This window comes from Ruditapes philippinarum, unplaced genomic scaffold (genome assembly GCF_026571515.1).
Source record: "Ruditapes philippinarum isolate M1 unplaced genomic scaffold, ASM2657151v2 ctg3306_1_1_1_1, whole genome shotgun sequence".
Taxonomy (NCBI): Eukaryota; Metazoa; Mollusca; class Bivalvia; order Venerida; family Veneridae; genus Ruditapes; species Ruditapes philippinarum.
The window spans coordinates 1-17,211 of record NW_026860002.1 but is presented as its reverse complement, the minus strand read 5'-3'; the positions used below and the strand labels follow the sequence as shown (position 1 = coordinate 17,211).

The window sequence follows — 17,211 nt, the reverse complement described above, 5'->3', positions numbered from 1 at the left end:
CCCAGCGACATGCTTGAGTTTTGATTTAATTTTCCTAGGACTGTACTTTCTTTGAAGGGCAGACTACTGTATTAATTTCCTAATAAACTTACATTATAAACAAGAGCGATCAGTAATCACATGTGTCGCCTCATGATGGCCAATTTCATGTTGGGACAAAGTTTGTGACAGACGGACAGACAGACGGACAGTGCACAACTAGACTTGGTACTGATCATTCCTGTAAAGTTTGGATGAAATTGCACCAGTAGTTTATGAGGAGTAGTCCGGACAAGTTTTGTGACGGACAGACGGACAGACAGACGGACAGACAGACGACAGAGAAGTGATCCCTATATGTCGCCACTACTCCGTAGACGCCACACAAAAATACCCTTTAACTACACAGGTAAAGGTTTCATACCAAATATCAAACATCTAGCCTTTGTCAATTCAGAGGAAAAGATTTTTAAGTTTTTTTTTCTATACATACCAAGGAAAACCTATGACATCCTGGTGCCAATTCACTAGGGCAACAGTTGAACAACTTTGGTAAAGGTCGTACTGATGATATTATATACCAAGTATCTAAGCTCTAAGCATAAACCTTCTGACAAGAAGATTTTTTTAAAAAGTTGTTACTATATACCTATAAGGAAAACCTTATTATATGACCTTGCCAAGTTTGGTTGAAACTGGACAAGATGTATTTCACAAGATGTTTTATAAGTTTACTGTATTATCTATAAAACACACATTTACACACACGCGCGCGCACACACACCCAGAGGGGAATCGCTTAATGCCATCGCAGCATCTACTTGCACCAGACCGGCAGTCCAACACACTTTCTAAAAATAAGATGACAATAACGTTGTTGACATGTCCACTAAAGCCTTATGAAATTTAATTAAAGCTTTTTGATTTTTAGAATGAACTTTCATTTTTTCATTCCAAACTGTTATCAAACAATATGAGGTAAGATACATGGTAAAGTCAACCTAGTGGACCTGATTTGAGCTAGGTGGGTGGAGTGTGGGAATCCAAAGATTAGTGAATCATGTTTAAAGCATGTGGATTTACTGAAAGAGTGCATCAGAAAGATTTTAAGCACAAAGTTGAAATTTATATGACAAATGCACTTTATATGTGTTAAAATCAAATTAAATACCCAATATCTTCATTTTTATGTTGACTAAAGAATAAATAAATTTCTTTTATATTATCTATGAATTCAGTTTATAGTATCTATTTGGATTGACTTTTATTACAGTCAGTGCTTTTTGTGATACCATACACTGTGCCCTTGAGTATTCTTTCGGCACCTTTACTCCAAGTAAGCAAATGAAATAATTGAAGACCAGGACCTTTAGTGTACTTCCCCTCTGAGTGCGGGATCTGAACATTACTGTCTGCCCTGTTCACCCTGTCTCGATCTCGAGTCCATCTCTGTCTTGGTACATACCACCCTGTCTCATGGTCTGCAAGTTCCTACATGTATAGTCCGCTGGGACTGTTTAATGCCACCGAGGAGAACTCCATATAGTTTTTTGACAATCCATAAATATTTTACAATCCAATAGGAAAAATGATCCATGTGGTATTTAAAAAATCTAATTCCTTTCAAGCTATCATCATAATGCAAATATAAAACTCATTGGTAAGGAGTAAATTAAGGGCTTCTCCCCCTCATACAAAAAAGGTCAAATTGAGAAGTAGTACTGTTACAATGTCTTATCAAATATAAAGTCATATATACAGACAATTATTAAATATTTAACAATATTGAATTAAGATAAAATAAATCTTTAATATATGCAGTCCAGCCAATAATAAGCTGAAAATATTTATTAATCTCACAGAATAAGAAAATAAAATGTACACCGACTCAAACCAGATACACTCTGCACAACCAAAAATCCCAGAACCCTTGGAATACCATACAGCAGGTCTATAGCTTAAACATTTTCAGTCTCATAGTTCTATGCATTGACATAACCCCAGCATATTGAAATTAGTCCTTTTTCATTGGGACTCTTGAGTAACAAAATGATTTGACTTATGAGTTGAGTTATGTACCGTCATAGACTTATATTGGACCCTAAAAGTAACAGGGTGAAAATATCACAGGGTGAGAAAAATGTGCAGTTAACTTTGTTTAACCGGAATCAAACCAGGGATCCTCAAAATATAATACATGTATGTAGGCTGTACGAGACTGAGCTATCTAGCTGGTAATGTCATTAATCTATAATATGTCACACTATTTTGAGTTGATTTTTTCCATCAAAATTGATTTCAAAGTGCTGAAACTTCTCAATGGATTGAGATAGAGTCAAATGCTTTTCAGCGTTGACTACACATTACCTTATGATCAATCTGGGGTCATTTATAGCCTCTCACAAGTCCAAAATTTTCTTGACGATGAGGGGGACTAAGCCCCCTTCAAACCTTCCAAACAGAAGGGGGCACATCCCCCTTCTGAAAACCCCCTGATGTATCTTTTGGTTGGGGGCCGCGCCGAAAAAGAGGCCACTTTTTTAACAACATTTCTCAAACAAAAACAAGTGTTGGGGGCCTAAAAAGGCATTTTTTCACCATTTGAGACAACATAAAGGGGGAGGGGGTAAAAAAGGCGTTAAAAGGCGTGTATATAACGTAATGGGTTAAACTGAAAATGCATAGTTTTGAACTTTCAAAAACTTTGACAACTATGCAAACAATATTTTAATAAAATGTGATCTAAATGTGACAATAGTGCATAATTAGGAGCTACTTTTATCGAAGTTTCATCCGGAAGTGGATGTTGTTTAGCAAAACAGTTTACCCTATTAATTTCTGAAATGCAGCTATAACTCTGTATACATTGCAAGCAATGTATACAATAATACTATGACCACAGCCGATGTCGTACAGAAAAGGCATATATGAAAAAATCTTGTTGACATTTGCACTTTTTCAGGTGCATATATGAATGTTATGATATCAGATTAAGTTTATGAAATCAGCCTTTCATTCATTGCTAACATTATTAGTTCAGAGTCTCAATGACCAGGTGAGCAATATAGAGCCATCATTCCCCCTTGTTATATTCAGTTGAGTGATTTCAGTGCAATCATTGCCTTCTTGTTTATTTAATTTTATTTCCGCAGTGATGATAATTCTGATGACGACACACTTCACTCAGAGGAAGCCAAACTACACAAAGCTGACGATGATGCGACGGAGTCTGGAAGGGAAGTTGATGGTAGAAACTTCCATCGTGGAGGAGAAGTTGATGGTAGAAACCTCCGTCTTGGAGGGGAAGTTGATGGTAGAAACCTCCGTCGTGGAGGGGAAGTTGATAATAGAAAATAACGTGATGGAGGGGAAGTTGATGGTAGAATATAACGTGATGGAGGGGAAATGATGTTAGAAAATTCGGTCGTTGAGGGGAAGTTGCTGGTAGAAAATTTAAGGAGCATCTTTTATCGGTAAATAAAGCGACAAAAAAGTAAATACTCCACTAAAGAAGTCACCACGTTATGTCACTGTGGACAGTAATTAAACATCGTACCCTGCCTTATAGCTCTTTTTTTATATTTAACTGTTTTTCACAAAAACAAGAAATAGGAAAATGAGAAAGTTACTGTTAGAGTAAATTATGCAGTGAAAAGTTAACAATTGAAAATAATATTGAAATGAGAATGAAAGAAAGATATTATAACGTAAACAAATACTTTTGTTTTTGTTAACATATTGTGTTATATACTGAATTAATCAGGGCTTACGCAAATGTGTGTGTGTGTGTCAAGTCGGTAAGTTTAAATAAATGTATTTTTTATTTTTGCAAAGGTACAATATTGTTGTTTATAGAATAATGAAGTATAACTACATTTTATGTTATTGAACATATTCATAAAATGAATGATGCACACAGTTATAAGAGCGAGATTGTTTTAATTAATAATTTATTCACATGAAAGTAAAACATGACATACATGAGGTTTAGAAAATATACGAGGTTTAGATGATTACTTACAGTTGCTATTTATAACTAAATATGTATATTGTGAATTGTGTTCTTATGCAGGAATGTCTTTATAGTATTTTTTCAACAGAAACAAAATATTTAATTATGAAAAGTAGGAATTTCCTGTCATAAAACGGTCTCCGGCAGTAACTCTATAATAACAAAATTAAGTATAGCATAGCATTATTGTGAAGTCCTTAATTGTGTCTGAATAAATCAAAGTTATAATATATTTTTCTATCTGCCCCCCCCCCCCCCCCCACTCCGAGGATATACAGATATAATAAATATACTTTTGATTATTGAAATATGTTTTAGTTTGAATAGTTGTAACAAAACATTAAAAAGGGTATTCTTAAAGACTTTCATCACACACTGGCATTTAATGAATCTCTTTGGCTTTTTGGTTTTTATATTCCCGATGGTATATAATGATATTATGTACAAATTATAAGACAAATAAATGTCAACGAAATATTTGAAACAATAAAATTGTAACTTAATAAATCTGTATTTCATCCGAATCTGAAAAACAAGTTGTCAATTGTGAACAGATTGTTATATACATGTTTAATAATTTTATGTATTTTCGGAATTTTTCACTGGTTAACACTTTAGATGTCTTATGACCCACACAACCTCTATAAGCTCGTCGTTCCCTAATGTCGGTAAAGTAGCATTATTTAAATCAACTCGGGAAGCTTATATTTTTATATCTTTTAGGTATAAAATATTTTGTATTATTTTAACAATTTTTTATGTACTTATCTTACTGTTTACTGTTTATGTATAAGTGTGAAACTGAAGCATAATTTAATCATAAGTAGTAAAGAATTATTTCTATGTTAAAGGTAACAAAGAATGACATTTGTATGAATAAATAAGAATGAAAGTTGTTAAGTTACTTATGTTTTCGGTTAACTTGTTGTTATTATGCATAAAATGTTCAAATAATTGAATACAGTTTTAAATACATTGACATGAAATTGTTGATACATGTTTTTATAAAATTTTATATAATATTTTATATATATATATATATATATATATATATATATATATATATATATATATATATATATATATATATTTAAAAAAGCATTATTAAAGTAAACTCAGAAAGCTTAAGACGATTTTTTCATATCTAGATTTTGACAGTGACTCTATGTCAGTTACAGCTTATAGCCTGAGAGAATGCCCCAGCCTTGAACATTGAAGAACAACTACACAACAATAACTAGAAAATAATACGCTACACAATTTGTGAAACACCACAAGGCTCTATTTTTTTTAATTGTTTCTGAAAGCAAACAAATAAGCAGTTTTAACAAATCTTGAAAAAGAAAAATAAAAAACATTATTGAGATTTCACTTTTTTATTTATATTGGTCTGTCTAGTCACACCTTTTGTCTTGTCCAAGTTTGAACCACTTTCATAAATAAATGACAAAGTTAAGAAAATATGAACAAAATTCTGACCTTGACGGTCAATGTCATTTAAAGGTAAAGGTCATATCTAAATTATTCAACATGTCTGTTTAGTCATAATTGTAATTGGCCACCTATGAATCAAATCAGTACATAAATAACAAAATTATGACAACTTAATCAAAATTAATTTCACCTTGACCGTCAAGTCATTTAAAGCTCAATGTCAATGTTAGTTCAACCTTTTAAAAAAGGGTATTATTCCAAGGGTTGTTTGAAGGGTGCCCGAAGGGGCACCTGGGGTCTTCCTCCACCAATAAAGCTGGGAAAAAAATCGACGAAAAAATCTCGGCGGGACGCTCTTGGATGGCCCGACTTGAGTGTACGGTCGCCCATATGGGCTTTCCGGCGGCGACCTTAAATAAACGCATTAAAAAAAACGAGTTTAATATGCATAAAGGTCCTGACCTTAAATGTGTATCTCTAAATATGAAGTCAATCCATTCATAAATAACAAAGTTATTGCCACTTACAGGAAGAACAAGATAATTTCATTAATTTGACCTTAATAGTCAGGGTCAATTTAAGGTAAAGGTCACATCTAAATTATTCAATATGTTTGTTTGAAAACAAGACTTGTTTTGTCCAAGTATAATTCAAATCCAAACATAATTAACGAAATTATGACATTTAATTCAATCGTTTGACCTTGGCCGTCAAGTTCATTTACTGCTCTATGTCATGGTCAGTTCAATTTTTTCCAAAATATTGTTTTGTCCAAGTATGAAGATAGTCCACTGATAAATAACTAAGTAACATTCAGTGTCTAAGACGTTAATGGGTCAAAATCAATTTAAGTTAATATGCATACATCACTAATCCTTAAAAATGTTATTTTTAAGTTTGAAGACAATCCATTCAAAAATAACAAAGGTATAACCACTTGTAGAAAAAAAACAGCGAATCCAGAGAAAAATAGACATATTACCTCGAAGGTCAATGACATTTACAAATGAATGAATGTAGGAATGAATGAATGAATGCAGGAAGCAAGGAAGGAAAAACTGAAGGAAGGAAGAAAAGAAGGAAAGACAATTTTAATTCAATCTACTTGAAGGTCTAGTACAGAGGGTATTTGTGGCCGAGTATCAAAAAAATACACTATGAACTTAAAAAATAGTGATCAGCGTCAACAATTTTGAGTACGGCAATGGGAACACCGACATTTTTATAACAAAACCTCTATTTTTTTCTTCGAATAAAAGTTACGCCAAAATGTATACTCATTTAAATTGATCGATTTCTAAAATTGCATTTAAAAAACAGCATTTAATCTTGTGTACAAATACAGTATCTATAATGCCTTTAATGTAAAATTACTCTTATATAATAACATTATCTATAACTGTCAACAGTGAGCAACAACAACAACAAAATGCTAAAACTATTAGACTTAAGTTCCTGCATTTCAACAAAGAAGCGAACCTATTTCTTTGTATAAATTAAATGTGTTCTATGAGTTAAACTGATTATAAACTGTGGAAATAAAGGGAAACTAATGAAAACGACTTAGGAAAGCAGTCAATGCTACGACGATGTAAAAGAACAAATGAATGGAATAATATAGGAGTATAGACCTTTTTTAAAATACGATATTTCCATAGAAACAAAAGTAGCATTTCTCCAATGCACATTCTACATAGGGCAAAAAGCCAATAACGAAAGAATAATTTTATCAGTATTCAACAACTTCTTGAATAACTTAATGTGATCAAAATAATTGATCATAAGTTTGGAATAGTTTAATTTGATATGATGAATTTAAGTAATGTTCTTGAACATTTCTGTATGATACATTTATCAAGGGTCTTTCAATTTTGAAAGACTCTGAGAAAAAAAACGTTTGAGTACTAGCATAATTTATCATCTCTTGCATCTAAGTGACTGTGTTGAATAGATCTTCCTTTAAAAAGGAATTTAAAGTAAAGACTGTTAAGATGTACGAAGGTCCACTAGTGTCATATCTAATGCACTGAACCCCTAAATCAGATGTAGTGATTAGTATACTTTTTCTATTCTCATACCTAAAAGTGATTTCAAGTTATGTAACCCAGAAAACAGTTTTATTTTTGGAGTGACTTCAAGCGATGAGTACATAAAACGAGATTTGATATTTATAATAGATATTAGAAAACATGCGGGACTAAGTAATTCAATGATCCAGAGCGCATACAAAAGCCCAGGGTTTAAAAAACAATTACATGACTCTCGCCAATAACATAAATTGTGTAGGACAATAAGGAAAATCTAATATCAAGTACGGTTATCAAACTCTATCCAAAGACTTTAAAATTTAAATATAGCTCTTTGCTCTATCTTACAATTTTTGATTTATTTTCTTGGATATACTTTGTCAGTCAAACTTCTACATTGTAACTTTGGAAAAGATTTTAGAAATTATAAATGACTTTTATAAATGATAAAAAATGAGAAAAAGGAATGGGACGGAGATCAAAGATATAACAATTATTATAAATCAAGATAAACTGAAACGATTTTTGTTCTTTACATTTGTTGTATTAAAGATTGTTTATTTTTATCTCAAGTACCTTAACAGCCCTGATTGGCTAGTAATTCAAACAGTATCATGATCGGCTAGTGATTTAAACAAATGTCATGATTTGGCTAGTGATTTAAACAAGTGTCATGATTGGCTAGTAATTTAAACAGTATCATGATCGGCTAGTGATTTAAACAAATGTCATGATTTGGCTAGTGATTTAAACAATTGCCATGATTGGCTAGTGATTTAAACAAATGTCATGATTGGGTAGTGATTTAAACAGGTGTCCTGATTATCCAGTGATTTAAACAAGTATCATGATTGGCCAGAGCTTTCAGCCCTAGTGGGCGAGAAACAAGGTATCTGTTGTCAATATAGTGCAAATGGTGATGCAAGCATGATACTGTCAGGAAATCATCTTAAAACTATGTAAATTTCAAAAATGAAGTGAGCCCAAAAATAACTTTGCTAATTCAAAATGGCCGCCATTTTCAAAATGGCTGCCATATAATTGTAAAGTACATAATAGCTCATTCAGTATTTTTTGTACAGACTTGAAACTTACGCTAAAGTATGTTGAAAGTTTCTCCTTTCCTAAACTTAATATCTTTCAAAATTTTGCTTACATTACTCTTCAGAATCCAAGATGGCGTTCAATATGGCCGCCGATTTTATGCAAAACTGATATATCTCTTTTGTATTATAATTTGTTGCACAAAGTATGCTTATTTCGATATAAAAGTGTTTAAACAAAACTACAAAAATCAAATTATAGGTTAACCATATTGTGAGTCAAGTTTTAAGTTTTTTTGAACAAGAAAATCTTTAAAATATCAAAGAAAAAGTGCCATTTTTTGGCATTTTTCTCCAACAAGTTTTTCTAGGTCTTTATACACATTTCAAAAAAGTTTCTTAGTTTCTTATAGTGTCTTTGAAATTCAATTAACACTACGTTTCATTGTATAAATGTAACAAAAACATAAAATATGTAGGTTTTATACTTTGTCAAAGTGGGTAGTGTAAATTTATCCATCAATAACAAAATTACAAAGGTAGGTAATATTCATTTCTTTGCTTTTTGTATTTTTCATGGATTCTTATGCAAATATTCACTGTTAAAAAGTACTTGATTGTAAAGTCATCCTTCAGGTCTAGATGTGTGCTAAAATATCAATAAATGCACATACAATTATTTGTATACATTTAGTTTATAAATTTGTTTGCATGATATAACTTCAATATTCTTAAAATAATTTGTCAACTGTGCAGAAAGTAGACTACTAGACTGGATATACATAAACAAGCATGCGCTAGATAAAATCATACCTGTACTGGAGTGAAATGTTGTCTATTTACAAATACAATTAATTCCTGCACAATTTCTTTATGAAATGATGAAAAATGCCTTAAAGCTAACACAATGAATTTTCCATTTGGTATTATAGTCTTTGTAAAGGCTTGTAACAGAATGATTCAAAGTTATTTACTTTCAAATCATTCTTAAATATTTTTGAATTAGCACTGTTCATTTCTATTTACTTGTCTTATGACATGATATTTTCAAAAGATACAAAGTAAAATTAAGGCGACTGATCACATCATATCATCTATGTGTAGTGAAATAGGTATCAATAATATAGCTTGACCCACATAACGTTGCTGGTGATTTGAAATATAAACTAAATGTATTTCAAAGACTATTCATACTTTATTTTCGAACTTAAAGCAACAGAGCATTTATGACCCTAGATCACTCGCCTAAGACTTGTGTAGGGAATCCCATTGCAGTCCTATTTTGGCTACAATGCCTAAACCTTAGATAGTCACTGCTGGAAAAGGGTTATTATTCGTTTATACTTGAGTACGATAAAATCATAATCATAAGGAGAATCATTTTTTCACCAAATACAGTCATGATTTATGAACTGTTTAAAAAGAAAATGCCCAATAACTAGACTCTCGGAACATTTTTCACACACAAGAAGACTCATATAACTATTTTCCATACAAACTAAGTGATTTTAATTATATGCCAATATTTGATAATTTTATATAGCATCACAATGTAGTGATATACGGTGGCTTTTTTGCTTTGTGCAGAAGATTTTTAAGACATAAGTCAATATAAAAAGTGACATCCTTGGGAAAGCCATTTTGGACTGCAGGAGCATGATGTAAAGGCCCGCCACATAGGGCATCGTTTTTTAAGACTTGTGTAGGGAATCACATTGAAGTCCTCTTTTGGAAAACTACAATGTCTAGAGCTTAGATAGTCAACATATTACCTGCCAAGTAGAGCAGACCTCTTTCAAAGATACATAAAACGCTTTTCAGTCACTTAATGTACATAGATTTTCACAGTAAAAATGTTTGAAAAATTCTTCTCAGAAAGCACAATGCACAGACCTTAGATACTAAACATGTAGCCTAGCCTTATGCCTTTGTTAACATTTGTTACGAATCATGCTCATAGAGCCACCTTGGTTTATAAACTTGTATTGGAAAACACATTAAAAACTTCTAGTGTTAAACTACAATGACTAGAACTAAGACATTTGGTATGTAATATGATATAACATGCAAAAATTTGTATGATGCAGTCAAAAATGGCTTTGCAATTGGGTATCACTTAATTTACACAGACTACTGTAATTAATCTGCTTTCTCTAAACCTACAGTACCCAAAATATAGACATTGATCATGTATCATGATTTTGTGATAGTCTACAAATATTTGATAAATCATTGATAACAATTTACCAAGCACTAGGGGTCACTTAGTTTATATGGACTCATTTATGAATATGGTTATTTAAGACCTCTCGTGTGAATCAATTTTGATAAGTTAGATATTGGACATGTTTGTTTTATAGCAACCTGATACGTATATTTCACAATCATGTACATGTATGTAATTACATAATTGACATGCAAAATATGATCTTATTACTAACCTTTATTAAAGAATTGTGACCTTTTTCCACCAATACCCTCTTATTGAAAGACTGAGATATCAATAATTTAGAAAATACAGTTAGTTTATATCTTAACTTATCAGAAACCGCATACAGGCCAGGCGATACCATTGATATATTTGTTTCACATCGCATAGTTGAAATGATGTGGCAGAAGCCTTATGTTCAGATATTGAATATCTCATTGTGTTGGCTTTTAGGCCATTTTTCGGACGAAGTCCGTCTGTTATCAGTTTGTCTTCCTGTAAAATTAACAGGGAAGGACTGAATATAAAAAAGAATTTTCGTTGGTCATTTTAAAATTACAAACTGAAATCGGTGAATCTCATTGGTCATTCTAAAATAAATTGTCAAGGATAGTTCTTACCATTCAAAAATAGAATTTTAGGGATAGTTCTAAAGTAAAATGTTAGGGATAGTTTTTGCCACTTTAAAATAGAATGTAAAGGATAGTTCTAAAATAACATGTACAGGAATGAGGATAGTTCTTTAGCTTTTAGGTTAATTGTAAATGATTACAAAATTTATAAAAATCAAACGAAAATCAAGTAAAAGGGACACCTAAAAATAGAAGTTCTCCTACTAATATCAATATGCTATAATTTAATTTCAATGTTTACAAAATGGGTATTTTGGAATATTTTCCTAGCTATTATGTCATTGTTATGCAAGCATTGCCAGCTATAATTTGTCAGTAAACTAGTATCCCATGCTTAAAGTGAATGTCTTCGATTCTTTTTTGTAATGTACCTTAACAAGAAATTCAAAGTCAAAAAGGGGCTTTACTGAGAACAAATATATAGTCACCAGTCCTTTAGAAATGCATTCCAATTAAAATATTGTTTTCCAAAAATTTAAGGATTATCTGCTTTTCTGAAATGGTGACATATTTTGATTGTAAACATTATATTAAGTTTGAAGTGATAGCTACTAAGAAAATAAATCTTAACTAGAGCTAAATTATCAAATTGAAGAAAGGGCATAACTTTGAATAACATAATTTAAAGAGTATCGGCCTTTTTAAAATGGTGTCTGTTTTTTATGATAAATATAATTTTCCACGGTTGAGCGAAAGTGAATTAGAGGAAAATTATTTTCCATTGGTCGAATATAGTATCCTATTGCATAGTTTTGTGCGCTAAAGTAACGTGTAGTATTGGTCATTCAGCTTTGGACGATCGACTAGGCAATATCAGCTTAAATTAACTGTGTAGTGTGTAACTTGTATGTCCTTGGAATGTCAGAAGAAAACTTGGACAATTCACCACGTGGTCTTGTCTTGCAAGCAGAAGGCAGCTCTCATGGTTTTCAGAATCAACTACAGTTTGTTTTGGATGAACTGCTTTCACAGAGGCAGGATTTTCAAACGTTAAGAGACGAAGTTCAAGGCAAGTCTCGATCTTTATCTTCAGAAGTAGATAAATTAAAATCATAGAAAGATTTAACGTGGTAATTTGAAGGACACAAAATCCAGTACGAACTAAATAGTAGTATTGACGAAAAAGTTAAGCAGGCTTAGTGGGGAATACAAAACGGCAAATATCAGTATAGCTGTGAACTTTTAGAAGAGGTTATAAGCTTAGTAAAATAACGTAACAAGCATATCCGAATAGCTGACACAAGTACTGCAGGCTGGAACACGGTCAGAAATTATGTAGCAATCCAGTTGCAAGTGATAAAGATGATGAAGCGAAAATCACCAGAGCTGAGAACAAGGCTCTTAAACGAAGAAAGAGAAACAAGGCAGCAAATTTCCCGCCAATAAACGTTCTGCTTCTCCGAGGTATACTTCTATGGATTTTGCTGTTCCAGTACGTAATAACCCCGGGTTCTATGGTTCAGCATCGAGGATTGCTTCCGGAGGATTCGGTAGAGGGAGTCTTTTTCGCCCCTATCTCAGAGGACCACGTTTCATCAACGTTTCCGAGAACTATGGCTCAGCCACTACAGGATTCTGTTTCGCTTGTGGAGAATTCGGACATTTCCGACGAGACTTCCTTTCACTGCCAAATCACTCGGAAACAAGTCAACAGTCAAAAAATGAAGTTGTGTATAAAGATGAGTTTCAGTTTGATTATACTATGTTTACACATGACTTTCATGAGTATGAACAAGGTCAAAGAAGTATAATAGTTAAAGGTAGACTGAGAAAAAAAATCAATTTTGGCGTGACATAGGTGCGTCTGATTTTATTTTAGACGTATTGAAATTTGGTTATAAAATTCCATTTTATTCAACACCTACTATTACTTTTTGTAAAAATAATAAATCTGCTTCAGCTGAACCAGAATTTGTTTTATGTGCCATTAAAGTTTGTTACATAGATCTCTTATTGTACGTTGTTCTAGTCCTCCACGAGTTGTTAATCCATTAACTGTATCTATTCAGAATAGTGGTAAAAGAGATTGATATTAGATCTTCGTAATGTAAATAAACATTTATGGAAGCAATCAGTGAAATTGGAAGATTTAAGGAAAGCTTTATCGTATTTGCAAAAGGGATCCTTTATGATTAAATTTGATATTACAAGTGCTTATCATTTCATTGAAATTTTTGAACCACACACTGAATTTTTGGGATTTTCTTGGGTTAGAGATGACAGTCAAGTGATTTTTTATAAGTTTCTTGTTTTACCGTTTGGGTTATCGAGTGCGTTTTACATTTTTACAAAAGTAACTAGACCTTTAATTGCAAAATGGAGAAGTGAAGGAAAATTGGTATTAACTTTTTAGACGATGGTTTGGGCTGTGCGAGCGATTATGAAAAAGCATTGTTGCTTAGGTTAAACAGGATCTGTTATTGTCGGGATTTATTCCGAAGGCAAATAAATGTGTTTGGCTTCCAACACAGGTTTTGCATTTTTAGGAGCCATTTTGAATTCTAGAGATGGAATTATTATGGTTTCCGAGGAAAGAATTAATAAGGCTAAGTTAATTGCTTCTCAGTTATTGCATGATTTGAAGGTACACAGGCGTGTGCCAGTTAAGAAAGTAGCAAGTTTAGTAGGTCAGGTCATTTCCTTGACAATTGTTATAGGTTATGTGACACAGATAATGACCCGTTATTTGAGTATTGACATTTTACATTCTCTATCATGGGATTCTTACATTTGTCTTTCTCAGGAAAGTATTACGCAAATTAAGTTTTGGATTGAACAGTTAGATAATGTAAATTCCCGGAACATTTTCCAGTCTCAGACTTGTTCGAGTAGTTTACAGTGAAGCTTCATCACTAGGATTTGCTGGTTATGAAGTTAATACTATAAACGGTGTTTCCCATGGTCAATGGTCCCCAGGAGAGAGTAAAAAATCCTTTACTTGGAGGGAACTTTTTGCAGTGTATTCTGTACTTCGATCACTTACGCATGTGTTAATGAATCAGCGTGTAAAATGGTTTTCAGATATTCAGGGTGTTGTTTCAATAGTAACTACAGGTTCCATGAACAAAGAATTATAAGAGATTTCATAAGATATTTTTTTAATTATGTCTATGTAAGTCTATTTCTCTTGAAATAGAGTGGATACCTCAGATTATCTGTCAAAAATTGTTGATAATGATGATTTGGGTATATTTTTGTTTTAATTGAAAAAAAAACAATTTGGAAAAATGAGTATAGACTGTTTCGCTTCAAAATATAATCATATATTGGCGCGTTTTTATTCTAGTTTTGGCATCCTAGTTCTCAAGGTGTAGATGCTTTTACAGTAAATTGGGCTGGAGAATTTGGATTGTTTGTCCCTCCTTTTTATCTTATTCACAGGGTTTTGAATAAGATGATTATAGATCGGGCACAGGGAATATTAATTGTTCCTCTATGAAAATCAGCACCGTTCTGGCCGTTATTATGCCAAAATGGTTGTTTTATTAACATAATTTAAGAATTTATTATGTTGCTTACACAGGCTAAATATTACACAAAATGTCAGAATGGCCATAGAATTTTTGGAAATATCGATTTACAATCCACCTGTTAATTCTCAGGGGAATAAACTCTGACAGAGTTATAAACATAGTAAGATTGAGTAGTTTCCCTTGATTCATGATGTTTTGGAGATACAGATTTCGCTTTATTTTACTCACTTGTTATATATTAAAAGTTTGCTTACTAGAGCAGTATTAAATATTATGCTCGCTGGAGTGGATTTGTTAATAAAAATTATATTTGCTCACTGGAGTGTATTATTTATATTTTGCTCACTGGAGCTGTAAGAACAAAAACTCACTGGATTTATTTAATAGTATTTTGCTCACTGGAGCGGTTTAATATTTTGCTCACTGGAGCTGTAAGATCAAAAGGTCATCGGAATTTATCAAATAGTATTTTGCTCACTGGAGTTGATGTTAAAATCAATTTGCTTTCTAGAGCTGTATTTGATATAAATGTTCAGTTTAATTTTCACGTAACTTGCTGAATGGAGTTTTTTCTTAGTAATTTGGATTGTTTAAAGTATAAGTATTATATCTAATCATATTCAAGAAAGTTTTGTATCAATGTTATCGTATCAATTTAGATCTATTATTATGTTTTTCAGTTTTATTAGACTTGTGATTATCTAAATTATAAATTAATTATGAAATGTCTCCTTATAAATTCATACATATTAAGGAATTACATTATAACAAGTAACAGTGTTTTTAGAATTATATTGATGTATTTCACAGTAAGCATGTTTTGCACATTTGTTTTTTATTATTTTTTTTTCGATTTAAATCTGGTTTTTTTCCAGATTCATAAGGACTATATTGATGAATGCCACCGGTTTTGGCGGATAAGATTGACCTACTCCCAGACATTTTGAAGAAGTCAAGAGCGGCTAATACTTTTGGCATTTAATTGTTGGATAAAGTGGGGTTTGTGTAATTCTTTAGGGAGTGGGGATTTCTTACCTGCTAAAACTTTAACTGTGGCACTTTATTTATCTTCATTAATTCAAACTGCGCGTACTCCTGCTCCTGTAATAACAGCTTTTCACGCTATTAAATGGTTCCATGATATGAATGGTTTTGTTTCCCCTACAGATTCTAAAATTAATATAAATATTTTAGAAGCGGCTTAAAGAATTTTAGCAAAATCTGTAAACAGAAAAGAGCCAATTACAGTTAAAATTATTTTGGTTGTTAATAATTCTCTTTACGAAAAGAAAAATATTAAAAATCAAAGAATCATGTGCTATTATTTTAGCTTGCGCAGTGCTGAATTATTGAATATAAAGGTATCGGATAAAGTGTTTGAACAGTAATATATGGCTATTTATATTGAGAAAAGTAAAACGAACGTATACATGTATAGAGATGGTCATTGGTTGAGGATTGCGAAAACGGGAACTCTGTTATGTCCTTGTGAAAATGTGTTAAAATATATAAAATGGGCAGAGCTTAACGGTAAAGATTTTCTATTATGTAATTTGTCAAAAATGAAATCAGGATATAAAATGAGAAATGGACGCTGTAGAACTTCTAACATGAACTTGCGTGAGATGTTTTTAAACGCTTTGAAACCACATGTATCTGATATAAGTAAATATTCATTACATTCTTTACGAAGCGGTGGTGCTACCGCTGCTGCAAATAGTGAATGTGGAATTAAAGAACGTATGTTTAAGAGACATGGTCGTTGAGTCAGTGAAAATGCGAAAGATGGTTACATTAAAGACAACTGAAAGGAGCGTTTAGCTGTTTCTCTGTCTTTAGGACTATAAATGTTATATTGGAAAAATGGCAGTGTTTTGATATGTTACATTATAAATGTCAAAATATTTGCCAATTTTTAATTTTGTTTTCCCGTTCTTTAAATTCACACTGATCGTCCAAGTGCTCCATACATATAATACATTTTCAAATAGTATTATATTTGTTTGTTGTTTATTGTAAGGATATAGTATGAGTTAAGGAGAAACATGTATACCATGAAGTGAATAGCTTTCATACTTTGAGAAAATGGACATAAATAAAGTTTAAACAAGACTGACGCAAACGCTGCCGTGAGGGTAATGGCAATTATAGCTCCACTTTCTTACCTTACAACATAATCACAATGCCACCTCTTTGACACTTGGGGAATCAGACCTGGCCTCATCGATATCAAAATTTTGACAATTTAAAGAAGGATCAAGCCAGGGTTAGGGGCACTGTTAGTTCTGACAAATTATGAGCAGTTGGAGGAATTAAAAAGGCGGACAGAGTCTGACCCGCTAGTGTCTGTGTGCCACCTGATGTAATCCAGGCGGGAACATACAGTACATGTTATTTTACAT

General features: G+C 32.2%; 1 protein-coding gene across 1 annotated transcript in view; it reads left to right on the top strand.

Annotated features, from left to right (window-relative positions):
- Positions 1–3,345, top strand: part of LOC132758589 (multiple epidermal growth factor-like domains protein 10) — a 42,272-nt gene extending 38,927 nt beyond the window's left edge. Inside the window, exon 7 of the mRNA XM_060750276.1 lies at positions 3,132–3,345. Within this exon, the coding sequence (XP_060606259.1) occupies positions 3,132–3,336 (205 nt within the window). The 3' untranslated portion in view covers positions 3,337–3,345. The remainder of the gene's footprint in view (positions 1–3,131) is intronic.
- Positions 3,346–17,211: the final 13,866 nt, after the last annotated feature.